At 54.4% G+C, this 19,248-nt stretch overlaps 4 protein-coding genes across 5 annotated transcripts in view; 1 reads left to right on the top strand and 3 right to left on the bottom strand.

Moving 5' to 3' along the window:
• Nucleotides 1-325: 325 nt before the first annotated feature.
• Nucleotides 326-7,850, bottom strand: TBCB (tubulin folding cofactor B). The gene is made up of 6 exons (XM_028123627.2): nucleotides 7,638-7,850; nucleotides 6,995-7,138; nucleotides 4,420-4,516; nucleotides 3,606-3,797; nucleotides 757-829; nucleotides 326-595 (listed from the first exon to the last, which is right to left on the bottom strand). The coding sequence occupies exons 1-6, from the start codon at nucleotides 7,749-7,751 to the stop codon at nucleotides 481-483; spliced, it is 735 nt and encodes a 244-aa protein (XP_027979428.1). The 5' UTR covers nucleotides 7,752-7,850; the 3' UTR covers nucleotides 326-480.
• A 141-nt stretch (nucleotides 7,851-7,991) lies between these two features.
• Nucleotides 7,992-9,877, top strand: POLR2I (RNA polymerase II subunit I). Of its 2 annotated transcripts, none has more exons than XM_028123636.2 (6): nucleotides 7,992-8,486; nucleotides 8,564-8,618; nucleotides 8,930-9,003; nucleotides 9,090-9,164; nucleotides 9,269-9,357; nucleotides 9,525-9,877. In XM_028123636.2, exons 1-6 carry the CDS (start codon nucleotides 8,428-8,430, stop codon nucleotides 9,695-9,697), a joined length of 525 nt encoding a protein of 174 aa, XP_027979437.1. In that variant the 5' UTR covers nucleotides 7,992-8,427; the 3' UTR covers nucleotides 9,698-9,877. The 2 variants fall into 2 exon arrangements, with proteins under 2 accessions (XP_027979437.1, XP_027979439.1); XM_028123638.2 differs by having other exon boundaries at nucleotides 8,002-8,486; nucleotides 9,269-9,320; nucleotides 9,525-9,632.
• On the bottom strand, nucleotides 9,634-11,997 carry OVOL3 (ovo like zinc finger 3). The gene is made up of 4 exons (XM_088028494.1): nucleotides 11,895-11,997; nucleotides 11,756-11,820; nucleotides 10,372-10,573; nucleotides 9,634-9,888 (listed from the first exon to the last, which is right to left on the bottom strand). The coding sequence occupies exons 1-4, from the start codon at nucleotides 11,986-11,988 to the stop codon at nucleotides 9,680-9,682; spliced, it is 570 nt and encodes a 189-aa protein (XP_087884620.1). The 5' UTR covers nucleotides 11,989-11,997; the 3' UTR covers nucleotides 9,634-9,679.
• A 5,273-nt stretch (nucleotides 11,998-17,270) lies between these two features.
• The window catches only part of WDR62 (WD repeat domain 62), a 42,690-nt gene continuing 40,712 nt past the window's right edge, over nucleotides 17,271-19,248 (bottom strand). The window contains exons 29-31 of the mRNA XM_028123538.2: nucleotides 18,550-19,200; nucleotides 17,864-18,012; nucleotides 17,271-17,769 (exon numbers count right to left, since the gene is read on the bottom strand). Coding sequence (XP_027979339.2) covers nucleotides 17,503-17,769; nucleotides 17,864-18,012; nucleotides 18,550-19,200 — 1,067 coding nt within the window. The 3' untranslated portion in view covers nucleotides 17,271-17,502. The remainder of the gene's footprint in view (nucleotides 17,770-17,863; nucleotides 18,013-18,549; nucleotides 19,201-19,248) is intronic.

Genomic DNA, 19,248 nt, shown 5'->3' with positions numbered 1-19,248 from the left:
GAAGGGACAGCAATAAGATACATGTACGGAGACTGGCCACTGACAGAGAGAGATCACCATACCAGCTCTTGGTGATTACATGAGACTTTACATGAGAAATAAACTACCTTGTTTAAGCCACTATTATTTTGGGTCCCTTTGTTAAGCAGCAAAAACATTACAGTAACTAATAAAGGACAAAGAACAGTCTCATGGGCCCCCAGCTATGAGCTAAGGAATATTGCCTTATCCTGCCCAGCCTCTTCTTTACCCAGCCTCCTCTTTCACCCTCACCCACCCAGCCACCGCCCACCCCTCCAGTAATCATCAAGTCCTCCAACACCTCCCAGGTTTCCAGCAAATTTATTGCATGAGTCTCAAAAGTCAATGGCAAGGTGAATAAAATAAAAGTGGGCTCAGGGAAGAGGGCCATGGGCACACACAGGGAGGGGCAATGAGTAGGCGAATTAGTTGGAGCAGGGGGATGCCTTTCCTTGGGTGTCACATCTCATCCAACCCATAGTCTTCCTCAGGGAAGTCCCCCACTGTCACCACTGATGGCTTGACGAAGGCGCCGTACTTGGCCTGGCATTCGAAGTAGCGTTTCCCATTCACACTGCAGGGCATGATGGGGGAGGCAGTGGTCAGAAAGGGCCCCAACACGGCTCCCACCCCAGATGCTCACCCAACATGCACTTCCAAGTATAAGCACACATATGCACACTCAGACACAGGCCCAGACACACACACAGATGCCCAAATAGGACTGCTTATTACCTGCCATCATTTTTCCCTAGTGGCTCATCATAGCGGACGCCAATCCAGTAGCCAGGCTTGAAATCTGTGAGTCCTGCCCAGGAAAGAAAGCCCAATGAAACCTCTGGATGCAGCTCACCCCAGATTTATTCCCACCCACTGAGTACAAAGCCTATCCTGGCAAAAACCTCTGCTTGCTACCACCCAGGGCCACCTCCATCTCCTGCCCAGACTAATATCATAGCCCCCTTCACTGGTCTCACTGTTCCTAACCCGGATCCCCTATTTACTCAACACCCCCAGCTGGAGGAGTCTGTACAAATTTAAAGTAAATAGCACTGCTACCTTGCCCCAAATTCCTCAAAGGCCGCCCATCCCACTTGGCATAAAATCCACAATGCTTATGATCAAATGACAAGGGTGCTGAGACTATACAAGGAGGAAAGAATAGTCTTTTCAACAAATAGTTCTGGGACAACTAGATATCCACACACAAGAGAAGAAAGTTGGACTCATCTCACGTCACACACACAAATTAACTCAAAATGGGTCTAAGACCATTGCGCAAAACATAACACTATAAAACTCTTAGAAGAAAATACAGGAGTAAACCTTTATATTAGGCACTGGTTTCTTAGATATAATACCAAAAGTATAGGCAAGAACAAAAAATAAATTGGATTTCATAAAAATTTTAAGATGTTCTGCTTCAAAGGACGCTATCAAGAAAGTAAAAGGACAACCAACCTACAGAATGGGAGGGGGAAAAAAAAAGAATGGGAGAGAATATTTGCGAATCATATATTTGATAAGAGAATTGTATCTAGAATATATAAAGAATCCTTACAACTTATGGGCTGCATTGTGCCTGCCAAAATTCACATGATGATTTCCTAACCCTCACTACTTCAGAATGTGACTGTATTTGGAGACAGGGCCTTTAAAAAGGTGATTAAGTTAAAATGAAGCCACTAGGGTGGGATATAATCCAATCTGATTGGTGTCTTTATAAAAGGAGGAAATCTGGACACCCAAAGAGACACCGGGGACGTGCCCGCACACAGAGGGAAAACCATGTGAGGCCCCAGCAAGAAGGCAGCCATCTCAAGCCAAGCAGGCCTCGGAAGAAACCAAACCCGCCAAGGCCTTGATCTTGGGACTGCCAACTTCCAAAACGCAGAGAAATACATTTTTGTCATTTAACCCATCCGGTGTGTGATTCCTTGGTTAAGGCCGCCTCATAAAACTAATACACAACAACAACTAAACAACCCAGTTAAAAAATGGGTGAAGGATCTGGATAGACGGTTCTCTAAGTAAAATATACAAATGGCTCATGAAAAGATGGTCAATCTCATTAGCCATCAAAGGAATGCAAATCAAACCCCCAATGCTGTCCCACGTCGTACACACTAAAATGGCTATAATTAAAAAGACAGATAATAAGTGTGTTGGCGAGGATGTGGGGAAGGTGGAGCCCTCATACACCGCTGGTGTGCCCATGACATGGCGTAAGCTCCTCCAAAGTTAGAGTGACCATGTGGCCTAGCAATGCCACTCCTACATGCCAAATATGAAAATCCGTGTCTACACAAAAACTTATACAAGAATGTCCACAGCAGTATTATTCATAACAGACAAGCCGCGGAAAGGACCCAAACATCCATCAACTGATGAACGAATCCGTAAGATGTGGTGTAGCCGATCAATGCGGAATTAGTCGGCCATAAAGAGAAACAAAGCACTGACTCGTATTACAACACGGATGAACCTCGAGAACTCAGTGAAACAAGCCAGTCACGAAAGACCACGTCTTACAGGATTCCATTTATATGAAATGTCGAAAACAGTCTACAGAGACAACATTGATTAATGGCTGCCCCGGACTGGGGGAGTCGAGGTTTCAGAAATGGGGAGTGGCTGCTAATGCTTATGGAGTTTCTTTCTGGCGAGATGAGAATGTTCTAAAATTGATTGTGGTGATGGCTGCACAATTCCGTAAACATACTTAAGACCAATGAACTGTATGCTTTAAGTTTTATGGTATGTGAATTATATCTCAATAAAGCTGTTATAAAAAAAACGACCCGGGGCGCCTGCCTTGGCTCAGTCGGTTAAGTGTCTGCCTTCGGCTCAGGTCATGATCCCAGGGTCCTGGGATCGAGTCCCACGTTCGGGCTCCTGCTCAGCGGGAAGCCTGCTTCTCCCTCTACCCCTTCCCCTGCTCACGCTCGCTTTCTCTAATAAAGAAGTAAAATCTTTAAAAAAAAATTAAAAAAAAAAAACCCATAAACACCCAACTGCTCTCCACTGTCTTTGAGGCCCTGCATGGCGGCCTCACTCCTGCCCAGACCTTACCTCTTACCTCTCCCCTCATTTCCTTCCCAAGAGCCACGAGCCTCCCTCCCTAGCTTCCTTCCTCTGCCTCAGACAGGCCCTGCTGTTCTTGCTCCCGGCCTTTGCACTCCCTGTGCCCTCTGGCTGGAGCACCCTTTCCTTCATGCAGTCCCTCCCCCGGGAAGCCTCTGGGATCACTCTCGAGAACGGGTCTGGCACTGCCTCTCAGCTCACACAGGCCCCCGAAGCTTGCCTCCTCCCCGCCCTCATCACCTTGGCCCGTGCCTTCCCCATCTCCGCTCGGGCACGGCGCCCCGTGCTTTCACCTCAGAACTGACCCCTCCGGCCTCCGCCTCCTCCATCACAGTGCACGCTGTTCTACCTCTGCGTCCCACTGCCCTGCCATGGACACTCTGGGCCGTCACTGTCATTGCTGGGTCTGTCTCTCCTGCTGGACTGGGATCTCCTCGAGGGCTGGGTTGCCAGCACTGCCCACCTCAGGGCCGAGCAGAAAGCCTCCGTGGGCCACGTACCTACATACATGACGGTGCCCCGGCGAGGGGGCTGCCCGGGCGCCCGCACTTCACAGCGGCTGCCCACGGGGATGGCGCGGGCCTGGGTCTTCTCCTCGTTCAGGCGCTGGGTGGCCTCGGCCTCCTGCTGTGCTCGCTCCTCCTCGTTGTAACGGCCCAGCTTGCTGCGCTTCAGGAAGGAGCGGACTGAGTCTGAGGGTGGGGTGGGGGACAAGGCTTAGACATGGTTTCCCTGGTGTGGCCTCTGGCCTAAGGGGATCACCTTCCACCCACACAGGGCTAACATCCAGAGAGAAACTCTTCTGGGTGTTGGAGGGCTGCCACCCAAGCCCCGAGTCTCCCACTTACAGCCCTGGCTTCTCCCCAGGACTCCTGGGGCCTCTCCACAATCCAGAAACTAAAAGGAAGGTGCCTGCCTCCAGTCCTCCCATTGCCCCATCTTCCGACATCCCTTCAGTGTCGTATTGCCTCCATCCAGCCTCTCATCCTGCCCACTACACGTTCTGATCTGTTTTGCTCATGCCCCCATGGGACCCTAACTACCCCCCCACCCCAGACTTCCCTCTCATGCCCCTGTCTGCTGACCCGCGCTCCCTCACACCTCCCCCATTCACGCCCCACACCCTGTGCCCCCACAAGCCCTATCTGTCCACACACCAACCTCATCCCATGGCCTCCACTTGCCATGTCTGTCTGTCCCCACTGCCCACACCACCGACCCCCCCACAGGGTCCCTGTCTGCCCCTGACCTCTGTCCGCCCGCACAGATGCCTTCTGGCCCCCAATGCCCCCACCCGTCCCTCTGTGCCTGTACCTTGCCTCTGGTCATAGGCTTCCTGTGAGATCTGGTATTTCTCCACCTTGGACACATCTTCATACTCCCCAAGGCGGGCACCACTGTGGTCAATGACCTGTAGTGAGGGGAGGGAGGTCAGTGGGGAGCAGGGTGCAGAAATGTCTTTAGCCCTTTTCAGGAACAGCAGGGACACCATGGCGGCTGGGGAGGCGAGCCAGGGGAAGCTGGGAGACACAACAGATCACTGCAGACTTTGGCTTTTACCCAGACTGAGCTGCAGCCAGGGAGGCTCTGAGCCAGGAGTGCCCTGACCTGACTCAGGGCCTCACAGGCTCCTTCTGGCTGCAGGTGGGGAGCAGACTGCAGCCTGCCCCCACGCCCCCCCCCCCCCCCCGGGAAGGGCTGCTGTGGAGTCCAGGAGTGAGATGGAGGCTGGGACAGGGCAGGCGCAGTGGGGCAGAAGAGTGTAGACTCGAGAGAGATTCCGGAGGTGGAGTCCACAGGGTTTGCACACAGACTGGATATAAGTGTGAGGAAAAGAGAGGGGTCAGCAAAGACTCTCAGGTGTTTGGCCCGAGCCACTGGGGTAACACAGCAAAACAGAAACGGCCCTTTTCTCTGGCCAGGATCGCTAAGAATTTCTACTTTCTGTATTAAGGATCTTGTAAATTTGAGGTGGCTATTATTTTAGGCAACAAATATAGATTAATATATTTTATATATATACTTAAAAATTGTTTTTAAGTAATCTGTGTGCCTAACATGGGGCTTGAACTCACAACCCTGAGAGCAAGAGTCACATGTTCTACCGACTGAGCCAGTCAGGCACTTCAAATACAGGGAATATTTATAAACAGGAAAAGAATTTAAAACAAACAAAAAAAATTCCCCAGAGGCTGCACCTCTAGGAAACCTTCCTCAACTGGCCTCAAAAGTGAGAGGCCTGTCGACACCTGAATCCATGTGTGAAAACCTCCTGTTTGAGGACGCCACGACCCGTGCCTGGCCCACCAGCATCTGGGGCTGAGGCTGCCCACTTGTCAGACCAAAGTCTCAGTCCTGGGGGCGCGGTACTATCCTGACCCACGCCCACTATGATCCAGGCCCCACTGCACCACCTGGACTATGGAAGAAGCCGCCTCCCCAGTCTCCCTACTCCTCTGGTCTTCTGCAGTCTGCTCCCCACACACAGTCAAAGGGAGCCTGTGAACACCTGAGCCAGACCAGGACTGTCCTGGCCCAGAGCCCTCCCCTGGCTCCCACTTCTGTCTGCCAGAGGAGAGGCCACTCCTCAGTCCCTGTCCTTAACTGTGCTCCTTTCCACCTCAGTGTCTGCACACATGCTGTGCCCTTTTCCTGGAGTATTCTTTTCCTTTCCTCAGTTAACTCTTCCTGTTTTTCAGGTCTCTGCTCAGGCATCACCTCTTCCAGGAAGTCCTCCCAGACCTCACTGATAGGTCAGGTTCCCCCAGTATCAGTGCTCCCAGCTCTGTGAGCTCTTCCTATATGGCTCTCGTGTCTCTGACATTTCATATTTGTTCCTGTGAATGTTTAGCTAACATCTACCTCACACACTGGACAGAGCTAAAACAGAGACCTGGTCAGACCTGGCTCACAGTTATACCCCTAGCATAACACAGATGCTCAATGAACACTTAAAAGGTAACAAAGAACCAGTTCTCTGAGCACAGTGACTTCCAGAGTCATGCAGATTGAGCTGAAAAGTCTAACTATAGTTCATCCTTAGGAAAGTAAATTCCATCCTGAAGCTAAGTTTTATCTTGTGCAAAATGGGGTTAATCACACCATCTTCCAAGTCTTATTTTAGGGATTCAGGTCAGTATCCAACAATGATTCACTGAGCATCTTCTCTGTAGTAGGCATTATTCCAGGTGCTGGGGGAAATGCACAGTATGTCACAGGGTGCTAGGAGCTAAGGACAAAAAGCAAGTAAAGTGGAAAAGAGAGGAGATTTAAATTTTATACTAAGGTCAGTGAAGGCTTCACACCCTCCAAGTGTGTGAGGAAGGGTGGAGTGAGCCATGTGAAGCCATATGAAAAAGAACCATGCAGGCTCAGGGTATATAGCACTTGCAAAAGCCCTGAGGTGGAGGTCACCTGGGACGCTGGGATACCTGAAGAGTAAGGGGAGGACACAGGATGACGTGAGTTGATGCATGCAGAGGTCCTCTGTGTTCCGACTTCTCCCAACGCATCCAAGTCTCATCACTCACCCTGACCCACCTCAAACTATGCCTCTGTACCCTGTTCCCTCCTCCTGGCATGCTCCTCCCACCCCTTATCCTAAGTTGCCCTTTCCTCATCCTTCGGGTCTCAGCTCAGGCATCCCACCCCCCCCAGGGAGCCTCTTCTGATATTTCCAGGAGGAGTCAAGTACCCCTCTGGGGGCTCCCCATTCCCTGGGCTTTTCCCAGCCCAGTTCAGACTACTTTGGCTGTCACTGTCCAGTGATGGTTCTGTCTCTCTCCCTGCTGGACTGGGGGCTCCACGAGAGGAGGGCCTATCTCGGTTATCACACAGAACAATGTACAGCAAGTATTCAATAAATAAATGAATGGAGGGGAGGTCTCACGTGGACGCGGCAGCCGTCGTCTACGGGGTACGAGCCCAGCAGTGCATCCTCCTGATCCAGCTTGCTGTACAACTTGTCGTCAGGTCCATACAGCTCCAGTTCCATGCAAGAAGCAGGACTGCCCACCACCAGCTCTAGTTTACACTGCGCGGGGAGCAGCCGATGGAAGGCTGTTAGCGGCCCCACCCTCTGCCCTGAGGCTCCACCCCCTTTTTTTAAGGTATGTATATTTATATATTTTCATATTTTTTAAAGTAAACCCTACGCCCAACGCGGCGCTCGAACTCACGAACGGAGATGAAGAATCGCAAGCTCTACCAGGAGAGCCAGCCAGGCGCCCCTAAGCTCCGCCCCTTGTAACAATCATCCCATCCTTGCTCCTCCAAGAAACCCACCATTTAGGACCCACCTGGTTATCCCTGGCCACGCCCTATGCAACCTCTGATTTCCCCTGGCTTCGCCCCCAATTTCTGGAACCTCAAGTTCCCTCTGGGCCCGCCCCTCCGGGGCCCAGTCCCCAGTCTGTTCAACCTCAGTTGATCCCTGGCCCCACCCCGCGTTCGGGAAGACCCTCCATTTCTCCTTTGCCCCGCCCCCTCAACCCCCACGCCCCGCCCTCCGAACCCCGCCCCCACGGCCACACCTTGAACTCAGCGATGGTGAGGCTGCGACTGTACCGCTTTTCAGAGCGGAAGCTGTTGAGAGAGCTGCTGATGAAAACGGTCACTGTGGGCGCCGACAAGCCCGTCACCTCCATCTCGCCGCGCCCTGCCGGGGTCCGCAGCCCGGTCAGTCGCCTCACGCCAGCTCCGCAGCCGCCGCCGCCGCGTCTGGGATATCAGCCCCGCCCCTGCTCCCGACCTGGCCAATCCATGCTCTCCCACAAGCAGGGTCCGCCAATCGCCGCCGTCTCTTTTCCACGCCAGGAAGCGGGCTCTCCCGTACTCTTGGGTAGGCCCAGCCAATCCTGAGAGGCCTTCCATGGTGCATCGTTCTTCCAATAGCCGCCCGGGAAACTGCCCGGGCGAGCGAAGGCTGAAGCCCACAGGAAGGACTGGCAAGAGTTACCTCGTCCGCGCATGTGCACTAGCCTTCAGCCAGCAAAAAGCAATGGCTTCATTTATGCTCCCGGCCTTGCATATTACGTAAAGCATCGTATTCCTTATTCCTGGCTCTCGTACCATGCTATTCTACAAACGGGGGAAGCGAGGCTCGGAAGTTGGAAACAATTACCGCAGGATATAAAAAAAAACTGAAGCAAGTTATTAGTCGAACCTCGGCACAGAGAGCCGAGAACAAAGCCCCAGGGAGACAGTACGTGTGCGTAGCTCCGCCCCTCCTTTGGCGAAGCAACTAGGCTTCTTGACCCTTCCCGCGACCGGTCGCGCGGCGGAGCAAGTGCGGAAGGCTTGCTTGGCGGGCAGTGTGTAGCTATGGAACCAGACGGGACCTACGAGCCGGGTTTCGTGGGTATTCGATTCTGCCAAGAATGGTGAGGCTGGGCCTGCGAGTGTGTAAGGGAAGCAAGTAATGGCCCCAGGACTGACCTCTGACTTCTCCCTCCCACAGTAACAACATGCTTTACCCCAAGGAGGACAAGGAGAACCGCATTCTGCTCTACGCGGTGAGCACGAGCCTGCGGAGTGCCCGGGTCTTCCCAGAACGGTCCACCTGTTCCCAGTGTGGCCCCAAGCTACTCCACGTGACCCTTACTCCTTTTTACGCCTCCTACGCCTTTTGGTCTCGCCTCCTATCCCCCGAGTGAACCCTACTCTCGTCTTGCCCATCCCCGAAGTGATTCTCAATATACCCCGTTATCCCAACTTCGAGACTTCACGCTCTAGTCATTCCCTCCAGGGAAGACTCAGCCTTCCCTTCCAGTCGCTTCCCCGATCTCTCCATGACCCCCTTCCCGCCACACTCGCCCTCTCGTAGTGCCGGAATTGTGATTACCAGCAGGAAGCCGACAACAGCTGCATCTATGTCAACAAGATCACGCACGAAGTGGAGTGAGTGGCAGCACTAGAGCCGGGGGACGGGGTTGTTGGCTGGGGGGCCTGGTCTGGGCATAATTATTCACCTTCTATTCCCTCAGCGAACTGACCCAGATTATCGCTGACGTGTCCCAGGACCCCACGTTGCCGCGGACCGAGGACCACCCGTGCCAAAAGTGAGAGCGCGCTGTTGGTATTGGGGATGGAGAGTGGCTCGTTCTCACTGGGTGAAGGGAGGAAGGAAGGGTATAGTTGGCTGAGGGGCTGACTGTCCTCCCAGGTGTGGCCACAAGGAGGCGGTGTTCTTCCAGTCACATAGTGCCCGGGCCGAGGTGAGCGGCAGGAGGAAGGCTTTCTGCGTGTCCCAGGGTTGGTCCTCCCTGGGGGCAGGGATACCAATACTGGGGGGAGGGGGACCCTTACCAGTGGGGAAGGCCCCTTTGCCTATTATTTTGGGGTGTGGCTCTGCTGGATGGAGGTTGTGTGTTGTACACTTCCGTGGGGTGCCGACCCTAACCATGCACCCTTTCTGCCAGGACGCCATGCGCTTGTACTATGTGTGCACGGCCCCACACTGTGGCCACCGCTGGACCGAGTGAACTGTCCGCTCCTGTGTGTAATAAATTCTGTGTTTTGTGCGTGCATTCCCTGCGTTTATTTGCCTCTTGTGGGTTGTGTGGGATGCACATTCTCAAGCAGCGCGATGTAGGGCGCGGTGCTGCACGTAGGCGTCCGGCCTCGAGCAGGTGAAGCCACAGTCCTCACACACATGCAGCTTCTCACGGCGCTCACGATAAGCGTAGCTGGCCGGCTGCCCATGCACCTTGGCAAGATGAGCTTCAAGTGAGCAGCGCTGTGTAAATGCTTTCCCGCAAGCTCCACAGCGGAATGGCCGGATCCCTGTGCAAAAGGGCAGAGGGGGGAGAGGACAGACAGGGCAATGGCCTCCAAACCAAAGCCTCTCCACCTTGCCCTCCATGAGCATTCCCGCATTCCTACTCCGAGTTGTGCAGACTCTGCCTGTGTCCCACCATGTGCTACCTCCACCCGTGCAAACATGGGCCAGACACCTGTGTTCCCCACCTGCTCATCAGGATATTCCTTCTCCAGGAGGAGGAGGGAGGCTTTTCCTTGCGCCCTTCCATCTAGGACCTGAATCCTGTAGCCACTACTGTCTTCACGCTGCACCCTTCAGCAGGCCTCCACCCTGGCACCACCTTAACACCCACTGGCTGGGATCTTAAGTAGGTTTTCCAAGCCACCTGATGGCTGAGTCTTCACCCCATGAACACAAACACTGGAACATCCTGGGCACCTCTCTCCCATTTCATTCCAGACTTTCCTGGGGCCCAGCCGCCCTTCCCTGCCCCTGCCCCTCCTCACCGGTGTGAGTCCTCATGTGGCGCTTGAGGTCGAAGGCATCGTGAAAGCCCTTGCCACAACAGTGGCACACGTGGCGGCGTGCAGGGCTGTGGCACTTGAGGTGTCGTGTCAGCATGCGCTGCAGAGGGAAGGCCTTGGGGCAGAGCGGGCAGCCAAGTGTCCCCGGGCCCCTGGGAGTGGAGGCCAGCCTGCCCTGCATGGGCTGTGGGAGGGACATGGGAGTTAGACGCCCTGGGCCGGAGCAAATAGAATACCTAGAGTCAGGAACCAAGGAGGGCTGGGAAGGCTGCTATTCGTGTGTGCAAAGGCCTTCCCTGACCCTTCCCCATTGCCTTCACCTTGCTCTGTATTTCCCCATAGCACATCTTCCAATGTAACATAGATTTTTCTAATTTTATCGTCTATCCCTGTAGCCCCCACCAGATCATAAGCTCCAGGAAGGAGAGAATTTTTGTCTTATTCCTGGTAAATATCCATTGTCTAGAACACTTCCTGGCTTTCAACTAATACTGAAATAATCCCGGTCATATTTCTATTCCGGCTAGTGTTTTCCTTCTTCCAGGGCATGCACAGCTGAATATCCCTTCTGAGAACCCCCAGTCTTCCCGTCCTGCTCCTGTCACCTTTTCTGATCTGACATATAGCAAATCGCCAGGGGCGCCTGGGTGGCTCAGTCGTTAAGCGTCTGCCTTCGGCTCAGGTCATGGTCCCAGGGTCCTGGGATCGAGCCCCGCATCGGGCTCCCTGCTCGGCGTGAAGCCTGCTCTTCCCTCTCCCACTCCCCCTGCTTGTGTTCCCTCTCTCGCTGTGTCTCTCTCTGTCAAATAAATAAATAAATAAATAAATAAATAAATTAATTAATTAATAAAACCTTAAAAAAGGAAATCGCCATCCACTTGGCTTGAATCTTGTTCTGCCCCACTGGACAGAGGGATCTCGGGATAGGAAATGTGACTGCCCACCCTAGGGAAATGGTGCCTGGGATGAAGCCTAACAGTGAGCTCTACTAAGAAAGGAAAGGCGGGCGCCTGGGTGGCTCAGTCGTTGGGCGCCTGCCTTCGGCTCAGGTCATGATCCTGGGTTCCTGGGATCGAGTCCCGCATCGGGCTCCCTGCTCGGCGGGAAGCCTGCTTCTCCCTCTCCCACTCCCGCTGCTTGTGTTCCTGCTCTCACTATCTCTCTCTCTGTCAAATAAACACAATCTTTTTTAAAAAAAAAGAAAGGAAAGGCACTCCCAGCAGAGAAAACAATAGGTGGAAAGGTCCTGAGGCTGGAGGGGCGTGTGCAATGGGCTCGGGAAGTAAAGGGCAGTCAGGTTATGTTGAGGCTGAGAGCGGGCAGAGATGAAACTGAGCAGGGTCTTGTGGTCCAGCTGCAGACTCACCGCTACCCAAGAGTCTCCGAAGCCAGAAGACTGGTGTGCTGGAGGGCCCTGCTGGTTGCTGCAGTCTGAGGAGAGAAGCCAGACGGTGATGCTTTGTGTCTCACCTACCCCTCACCTCCAGGCGCAATGAGGGGCCCACCTGGGACATAGGCATCTCCCCGGAGCTGATCAGGCAGGTGGCCCCAGTTGGGTGGCTGTGAACGCCGACTCCTGACCAGGAAGGCACGGGGCATCACCTCCAGGAATGGTGAGATGGCCCCACACAGACGACTGCTTCTTCCACCTGCAGTCACACCTCAGCCCCAGGATGACTAGAGGGGGAAAGGAGGGAGAGAGGGGGGAGCCCTGGAGGAGCCTCATTCTCTCCATGCAAATTTTGTGACCAGCCCAGGGAGCCGACTTAGCTGGCTCAGTTACCTCTGCCTCCGAACCCACCATTCCTCCCCCTTCTCCTACATCAGGTTCCTGAGGGCACTCTCCAGCCACCAGGGGCGGCCAAGTGCTAGGACCCCCAAGAACGTCAAGCAAGGGCAAGATTAAAGCCTAGACAGCTCCTGGGAGTGGGAAAAAAGAAAGAGAGACTGCAGGGAAGCTGTCTTCTCAAAGTAGCAGGGCTAAAGACCTGAGGGTCTGTTTGCCAGGCAAATCCGTTACCAACCGGACATCCAACAGCCTGTTTGGTTATTCAAATCACAGCAGCTGTCTGAGGAAGTGGGGGTGAGGAGTGGGTGTGATTGCTTGCTCCAGAGGCTGGAGAGACAGCACGGTGCAGTAGGGAAGGACAAAGGGAGGATATAGGCTCTGCATCTTCCAACAGAAAGCCCTACCTTTCCGATTTTCAGATGCCCAAAGCTTCCAGCCAGAAATACTGTTCAGATGTAGCAGGTATTAGAATATTGGTGTGTTAATAGTCCAGCTCCTAGTGATTGCCTGGGACACCACTTCCCCACTCTCCCACAGTCCAGGAGCCAAAGGGGGTGACCTGACACAGCCAGGGGCTCCCAGAACCCCACCCCTACATTCAAGCGAGTCTGTGTTCTAGATTGATCATTGTCTGATCGCTTAATCCCTGGTTAAGGATTTTGAATATTCTCTGTGCAGTTACTGCCTCTCATTTATCCAGTCAGTGACTTCCTGAGCTCCAACTATGGGCCAGGCCTAGCTCAGCACTAAAAATGAAAACATAACTTAGCCCATGGGGGAGACATGCCAGTGACACTGCAGAATGACCAAAGCTATGATGGGGGGTGCACAGGCAAAGTGATCCCAACTGCAGTAGAGAAAACCCAGGGGGCTCAAGGGAGCCCGGAAGAGGCTCCTGATCCAGCCTAAAGGTTCAGAGATGACTGCTGGGTGTAGCCCTGAAGGAAGATGAGGTTTCAGGTGAAACCTCATCTGCCTGTGTTCCAGGCAGAGGGAACAGTCTATGCAAAGGCTTGGTGGTGAGAGAAGCATTATTTCTTCATTTCTTCACATGCCCTGAGAGTCCTGCTGGTTCATTTGGGGCAGCACGGGAGGCGGGACTGAGAGTCTGTTAGCCCAGAGCTTTGCCACTTTATCTCTGCAGAACCCAGGCAAGTCACTTCTTGCTTGGCCTCAGTTTCTTCATCTGGAAAATGGGACTAATGTGTCTCCCTATCACTGGTTTGTGTCAAAGATCCATGTAGATCATGTGGGAAGAGTGCTTAGCATGCAGCATTTTTAATTTTTTTTAAAGATTTTATTTATTTATTTGAGAGAGAGAGAATGAGAGAGAGCACGAGAGGGAAGAGGGTCAGAGGGAGAAGCAGACTCCCTACTGAGCAGGGAGCCTGATGCAGGACTCGATCCCGGGACTCCAGGATCATGACCTGAGCCGAAGGCAGTCACTTAACCAACTGAGCCACCCAGGCGCCCAGCATGCAGCATTTAAACAGGGTGGTTGTTAGGAAGTCTTGAGGGGTGGCTAGGCAAGCATGTGAGTTTCAGTCAGTCCATCTGTAAGTGTTAAGTGCCAGGACACCTGGGTGGCTTAGTCAGTTAAGCGTCTGTCTTTGGCTCAGGTCATGATCCCAGGGTTCTGGGATCAAGCCCCACATCGGGCTCCTTGCTCAGCAGGGAGCCTGCTTCTTCCTCTGCCTGCCGCTCCCCTAGCTTGTGCGCTCTCTCTCTCCAGCAAATAAAATCTCAAGTTCTTTAAAATGTGTTTTGTCTCCATCTCACAATTGTTGGATTTCATGCACCTGAGACTGGTGTGTGCAGCATAAGTCTGGCAGCCCAGTATCTAGGATCAGTCCAGCCTGGGAGTACAGGGCGGAAGCTGCACTGAAGAATGAGCTAGCAAATGGTTACGGGGAGCCATCTTGTCTCTTTCCCCGTGCCCAGTTCTCCCTGCCCAGCACCGTGTCTCTTGGGGCAAGTGGTTCCTGTGTTACTGAAAACAAATTAGGGAAGAAATTCAGGGCTGGGTGTCTTTGTCCCCATACCCTTTCTGTCCCACTCCTCCCATGCCCCCTCGCTCCCAATAGGATTTCGACAACAGGGAGCCCCACATAAGACGGGAGAGAGGATTTCTCCAACTTTCTCCCTATGGAGTTGCCAGGCACACAGCTCCCCTCAGGCAGCCCTCTCTCCAGGATTGGCTCTTCTGGGTCCCACTTTGCTCCCTTGCATCTATAGCTCAAGGCTAGGGTGGGAGTAACAGCTCTTCTCTGGGACCAGTCCAGGATACCATACCAGCCCTAGGATTTCCCTATCCCCTGCCCACTTCTTTGTAAATGATCCCTTCACTGAACTCTCTTTGTAAAGATTTTATTTTTATTTATTCGAGAGAGAGAGAGAATGAAAGATAGAGAGCACGAGAGGGAAGAGGGTCAGAGGGAGAAGCAGACACCCTGCTGAGCAGGGAGCCCGATGTGGGACTCGATCCCGGGACTCCAGCATCATGACCTGAGCCGAAGGCAGTCGCTTAACCAACTGAGCCACCAAGGCGCCCTGAACTCTCTTTGAAACATCCCGTGTGAGCATTCTGTCCTCCTCCCGCTGGGGTCCTGTGGGTCCACAAACCGCACACGCACACATTCATCGGCAGTGGTTTCTTAACCAGCCAGTTTGTCAGAGGAGAGAGTCTGGTCTTTCCAGGGCAGAAGAGCTTAGCATTAGGAAGTGGAGAGTGGCAGACACACTGGGTCCTCTCTACCAGCGCACCCTCCTCTTGTGCTGAGAGAACCCAACTTTCTTTGAACAGCGATATGGCCAGGACAGGAGATGGTTGGTCCAAGTGAATCAAAGCCATCTCCATTCTTGCCTACAAATGCTCTGAAAGGGGAAGTGTCTAGGAAGGCTTAGCACCTTTCTTACTACCCTGGCAGCTGCCCTCCTTCGGGCCTTTGCTCCTGGTTAGCTGAGGGCGTACTGCCCAAGTGCCGGTATGGCAACCATGTTGCAGCTCGGAGGGCCTAAGCTGGAGGGTGGAACTCAGCCTCAGAGGGTACCGGGGCCAGGAACATAATCAAGAGTAACAAATGTCCCTGCAGCGTGGGCCCCCACAAGCCAGCCGTTTGCTACTTGGGCGTTGAAGGCTTTTTTTAAGAGTTTGAGAGAGGGGCGCCTGGGTGGCTCAATTGGTTAAGCGACTGCCTTCAGCTCAGGTCATGATCCTGGAGTCCCAGGATCGAGTCCCACATCGGGCTTCCTGCTCAGCAGGGAGTCCACTTCTCCCTCTGACCCTCTTTCCCTCTCGTGCTTGCTCTCATTCTCTCTCTCAAATGAATAAAACCTTAAAAAAAAAAGTTTACTTGAGAGAGAGCGCACAAGCAGGGTTAGGGGCAGAGGGAGCAGCAGACTCCCTGTGGGACTCGATCCCAGGACCCCGAGATCATGATCTGAACCGAAGGCAGACGCTTAACCGACTGAGCCACCCAGGCACCCTGAAAGCTTAATTATGATACAGCGTGGGAGAAGGGGTACATTCCACTAGGGAAAAGCTCAAGATGGTCCTCTGGGTATTTAGGGGCCTGGATGCCAAGCCTTGCTTCAGGGATCTTCAGTGGCCAGGCAAGGAAGGGGCAAGGAGAGAGGGTGCCCAGGGGTCTGTAACCTGTGGGGCAGGGCAGGGGCAGGGCCTCTGAGAAATAAACAATACTGGGCATCTCCTCAGCTACCAAGATCAGGCATCTTATTTACGGGGGAAAATTGTGTTGTATTTCTTGGATTTAAATGTCATGAAGTAACAAGGCCCTGCCCCCTTGAACTCTGTTCTTCCTCCCATTTCCTCTCTTACCTTTTCTCCTAGCTCACTCCATTCCTTCCATGTATGTTTGATCCCCCTGTGGGATGTTCACACTGGCTGTTCTGTCTGCCCGGGCATCTTCCCAAGATGTCCACATGACCTGTGCCTTCTCTCCAGCCTCAGCTCAAATGTCACCCCGGAAAGGCCTTCCCTGGCTCATCAACCAGCACAATGAACTCCCTCAGCTTACCTACAGTTCCACAGATACTGCTTACGTCCTGTTTTGCTCTCTAGAAGGCTAATGCCATGAGGGCAGATGCTTTGCTGGTCTTGTTCCTCCCACTACCCCCAGCGTGTGCAACAGACAGTACCCTGCAGGATTGGTTGTGATGTGTGTTAGTGTTTCCGGAGACAGCAGAGGGCCATGGCCTTATGCTGAACGGTCTGGCTCTGCCACGAGGCAAGCCTAGGTCTGAGTCCCAGCTGTGTGGAAGTGGAATCCGAAGCAAGACTGGATCTCTCTGGGCTTGTTTCTGGTGGGCCGTGACCATCCGACGGAGCAGAGAGGGACTCAGGCAAGCGGTGGTTGAGGCCACAGCAAGCCACATGGTGGGGCTGTGGTTTAGGGGAGGGCCCTCCCTCGCCAGCTTCCTTGTTAGAGAGAATTGGGACAGTGGGGGCTTTTGTGGTAACAGGAGTGGCTTTCTTGGCAGACATGCCACATGGCTAGATGCCGGCTGCCTGGGGAAGCTGCTACCACAGCTGGGAGCTCATGGGATGAATCTGGATAGAATCATCCCGCTGGGGAATTACTTGTCCCAGGTGCTGGACGGCCTGGGCATGCTGCCTGATTGTCTAGTCACCGAGCTTGCTGGTCTCTCCTCAATTTCCCCTGCTGTAGGTGGGGACAAAAGCCTGGACCTCACAGGATCCGACCTGGGCTTGGCCTGGGGGGCCCGAACCAATGGGGTGGCAGTGTGTGTCCTGGGAGCCAGGGTCTGGCACATGGTGATGGCAGTGGCTCCAGTGGGTTCTTGGGCACCAGTAAGGGGGCAGGGAGGAAGGGCTGGCCCCTCCTTGGGGAACAGCTGGGCCCCACTGGGCCAGGACCCCAACTGACCCCATAGCAGCTCAGGGGGGATGGACGACATGGCATACCAGGTGTTGGGATCATCATTATTGCAGTTCCCTAATTTCTTAGGAATCTGGTCCCATTGACGGAGTCCTGTGCTGGGGCTGATGTCCCCCAGGTGAGACAGGAAGAGGAAGAGCAGGTGAGGGTACAATGCTACGTGGCTAACACCTGCCGCATACAAATTTCATCCCTTGCAAAGTTCATCCACCCACGTTCCCCGGGCTGGTCCAACACAACACTGCTGTCCACCCTACTCTCCTTCCCCGCATCCACCTGAGGGAGCTTCGTGCATGCGCCCCGACAGGCACCAGGAACCATTCCTCTAAGCTGTCAGTTTATTTGCTTAAGACACCTATCTCTTCAGAAGCAGCAGGGCTGGCGTGGAGAGGGGGCTGCTGGCCCTCAGTGTCCCCGTGCCTTCCTCCGCACGGCCTGCACCAGCAGCTCCGAGTAGTGTTCCAGCAGGGCATGCAAATCTGGGCTGGCCAGGGGGCACAGTGTAGTAGGGGAGGGGGAACCTGGGCTGGCCTGGGCCTGGGCCTGGGCCACGTCAGTCCTAACCAGCCAGTCATTGGCCTCTAACTGGTTATGGATCCAAAGAAAGGTGGAGGCCAGCTCGGTCCGTGCCTGCCTCTGCTGCTCAGTGCTCACCTGGTCACTGGAGACCATCTGCAAGGGGTACGGACCTTGTCAGGGGCCACCCAGCCCCGGCAGTCCCGAGGAGCCGCCCAGCCCTCTCCCCTGGCCCCGGGGCTGGGCTCACCAGGTGGTAAAGGTCCAGGGCTTCTTGGAAGGCGGTCTGCAGTCTGTGCACGACAGTACTCAGTTCACGGGGAGCTGGGGGCAGGACCCTGGCCGGTACCCCAGGCTCCTCCCAGTGTCCAGGGCTGCCCTGGACCAGATTGAGAGCATCTGGGGTGAGAGGGGAGGGAATGAGAAAGACATCTCCACTTTCTAGCTGGTCTGAGAGGCCGGGGTGGCTGGGCTGATCCCTCTGCCGGGGATGCTTCCCTCAGTCCCCAAAGGCTCACTTCTCCCCCGCTCTGCTCAAATGCCCCCTTCTCCTTGAAGGCTTTTCTCATTATCCAGCTGAAAACTCTAGCCACTGTGCCCCCACTTCTCACTCCCTAAACCCTTTTATTTCTGTCCTTAGCACATACTCCTTCGGGATACTCTTAACACTTTGCTTTACATTTAGTCTGCCCATCTCCCCAGTGAGGGTGTTCATTCTTTGTAGTCTTGTTGACCAACAAGCCCCATGTGCCCAGGGTCTAGAACAAAGCTCAACACATATGAAGTGCTCACTAAATATCTAAGTGAAAGAACGAACGAACGAACGAATGAATGGCACAACCCCCAAGCTGGGTCAAGTGCCCACCTTCGGAGCTAAGCCAGCTGTACATGGGATGAGCTCGGGGGGCAATCCCTTGTCCCAAGAGTGGTACTTACCAGGGGTGGGCTCCAGGAGGGAGGTGACACTGCCAGGGACCTCAGGCCTGGCCTCCGGAAATGGGGCACTGTTGGGGTGGGCAGGGGCTTTGAGGGGCTCAGGGGCCAGGAGCCTTGGGAGAAAGGTGGAATTGTGGAGCCTCAGGGAGCTTGCATCCACGGGGCTGGGGACTGGGAAGGTGGTGGTTGTGATGGTGACACTGGGCTGGGTGGCTGTAGGTTCCAACGGGGGAGAGGGCAGCAAGAGCCTGTCACAGATGCTTGACAGGGTCAGCTTCAGGCTGGCCCGGGCCTCGTGGTTGCCCCAGGAGGACAAGGCAGGTTCTCGGCCCTCACTGTTAGAGCTGGGTGCTGCCATGGTGGGGATAGCTGGGAGCTCCTGGCCCAGGGATGCCATCTCTCCCAAGGAGGAGGGCCTGTGGAGGGGCCTGGCCAGCTCAGCCAGCACAGGGCCCTCGCTGTCCTCGGGGGAGGTGCTGCGTGACATCTTGGCCTGGGAGCTGGCAGTGGCCTCCATGCGGGGGTGGGTGGAGGGGCCGTGGACAGCCTGAGACAGGCGTGGAGTGGGTAGGGCCGTGGGCGTCGGAGGCTTCCCGTCAGTGGGCAGCACTGAGGAGGGGGCACAGGGCACCAGGCCGGGGAGGCGGGGGGCTGTAAAGGAAGAAGTTGGCTCACTCTCACACCCCAGCCGCAGAGCTG

Source organism: Eumetopias jubatus, unplaced genomic scaffold (genome assembly GCF_037043125.1).
Source record: "Eumetopias jubatus isolate StellerSeaLion01/CBP00866 unplaced genomic scaffold, mEumJub1_p1.0 scaffold_10, whole genome shotgun sequence".
NCBI classification, from domain to species: Eukaryota; Metazoa; Chordata; class Mammalia; order Carnivora; family Otariidae; genus Eumetopias; species Eumetopias jubatus.
Note: the sequence above shows the minus strand (reverse complement) of the source record. Positions and strands in the feature narration are given on the sequence as shown.

Coding starts and splice junctions, on each gene's coding strand:
- TBCB (XM_028123627.2), bottom strand. CDS start 7,751: ATGGAGGTGACGGGCTTGTCGGCGCCCACAGTGACCGTTTTCATCAGC. Junction 7,139..7,637: donor TCACCATCGCTGAGTTCAAG/GTGTGGCCGTGG, acceptor CTCCCCGCGCAG/TGTAAACTAGAGCTGGTGGT. Junction 830..3,605: donor GGGCACCGTCATGTATGTAG/GTACGTGGCCCA, acceptor TTTCCTGGGCAG/GACTCACAGATTTCAAGCCT.
- POLR2I (XM_028123636.2), top strand. CDS start 8,428: ATGGAACCAGACGGGACCTACGAGCCGGGTTTCGTGGGTATTCGATTC. Junction 8,487..8,563: donor ATTCGATTCTGCCAAGAATG/GTGAGGCTGGGC, acceptor TCCCTCCCACAG/TAACAACATGCTTTACCCCA. Junction 8,619..8,929: donor ACCGCATTCTGCTCTACGCG/GTGAGCACGAGC, acceptor GCCCTCTCGTAG/TGCCGGAATTGTGATTACCA.
- OVOL3 (XM_088028494.1), bottom strand. CDS start 11,988: ATGCCCCGTGCCTTCCTGGTCAGGAGTCGGCGTTCACAGCCACCCAAC. Junction 11,821..11,894: donor GGGAGATGCCTATGTCCCAG/GTGGGCCCCTCA, acceptor TTCTCTCCTCAG/ACTGCAGCAACCAGCAGGGC. Junction 10,574..11,755: donor TCGGAGACTCTTGGGTAGCG/GTGAGTCTGCAG, acceptor TCCCTCCCACAG/CCCATGCAGGGCAGGCTGGC.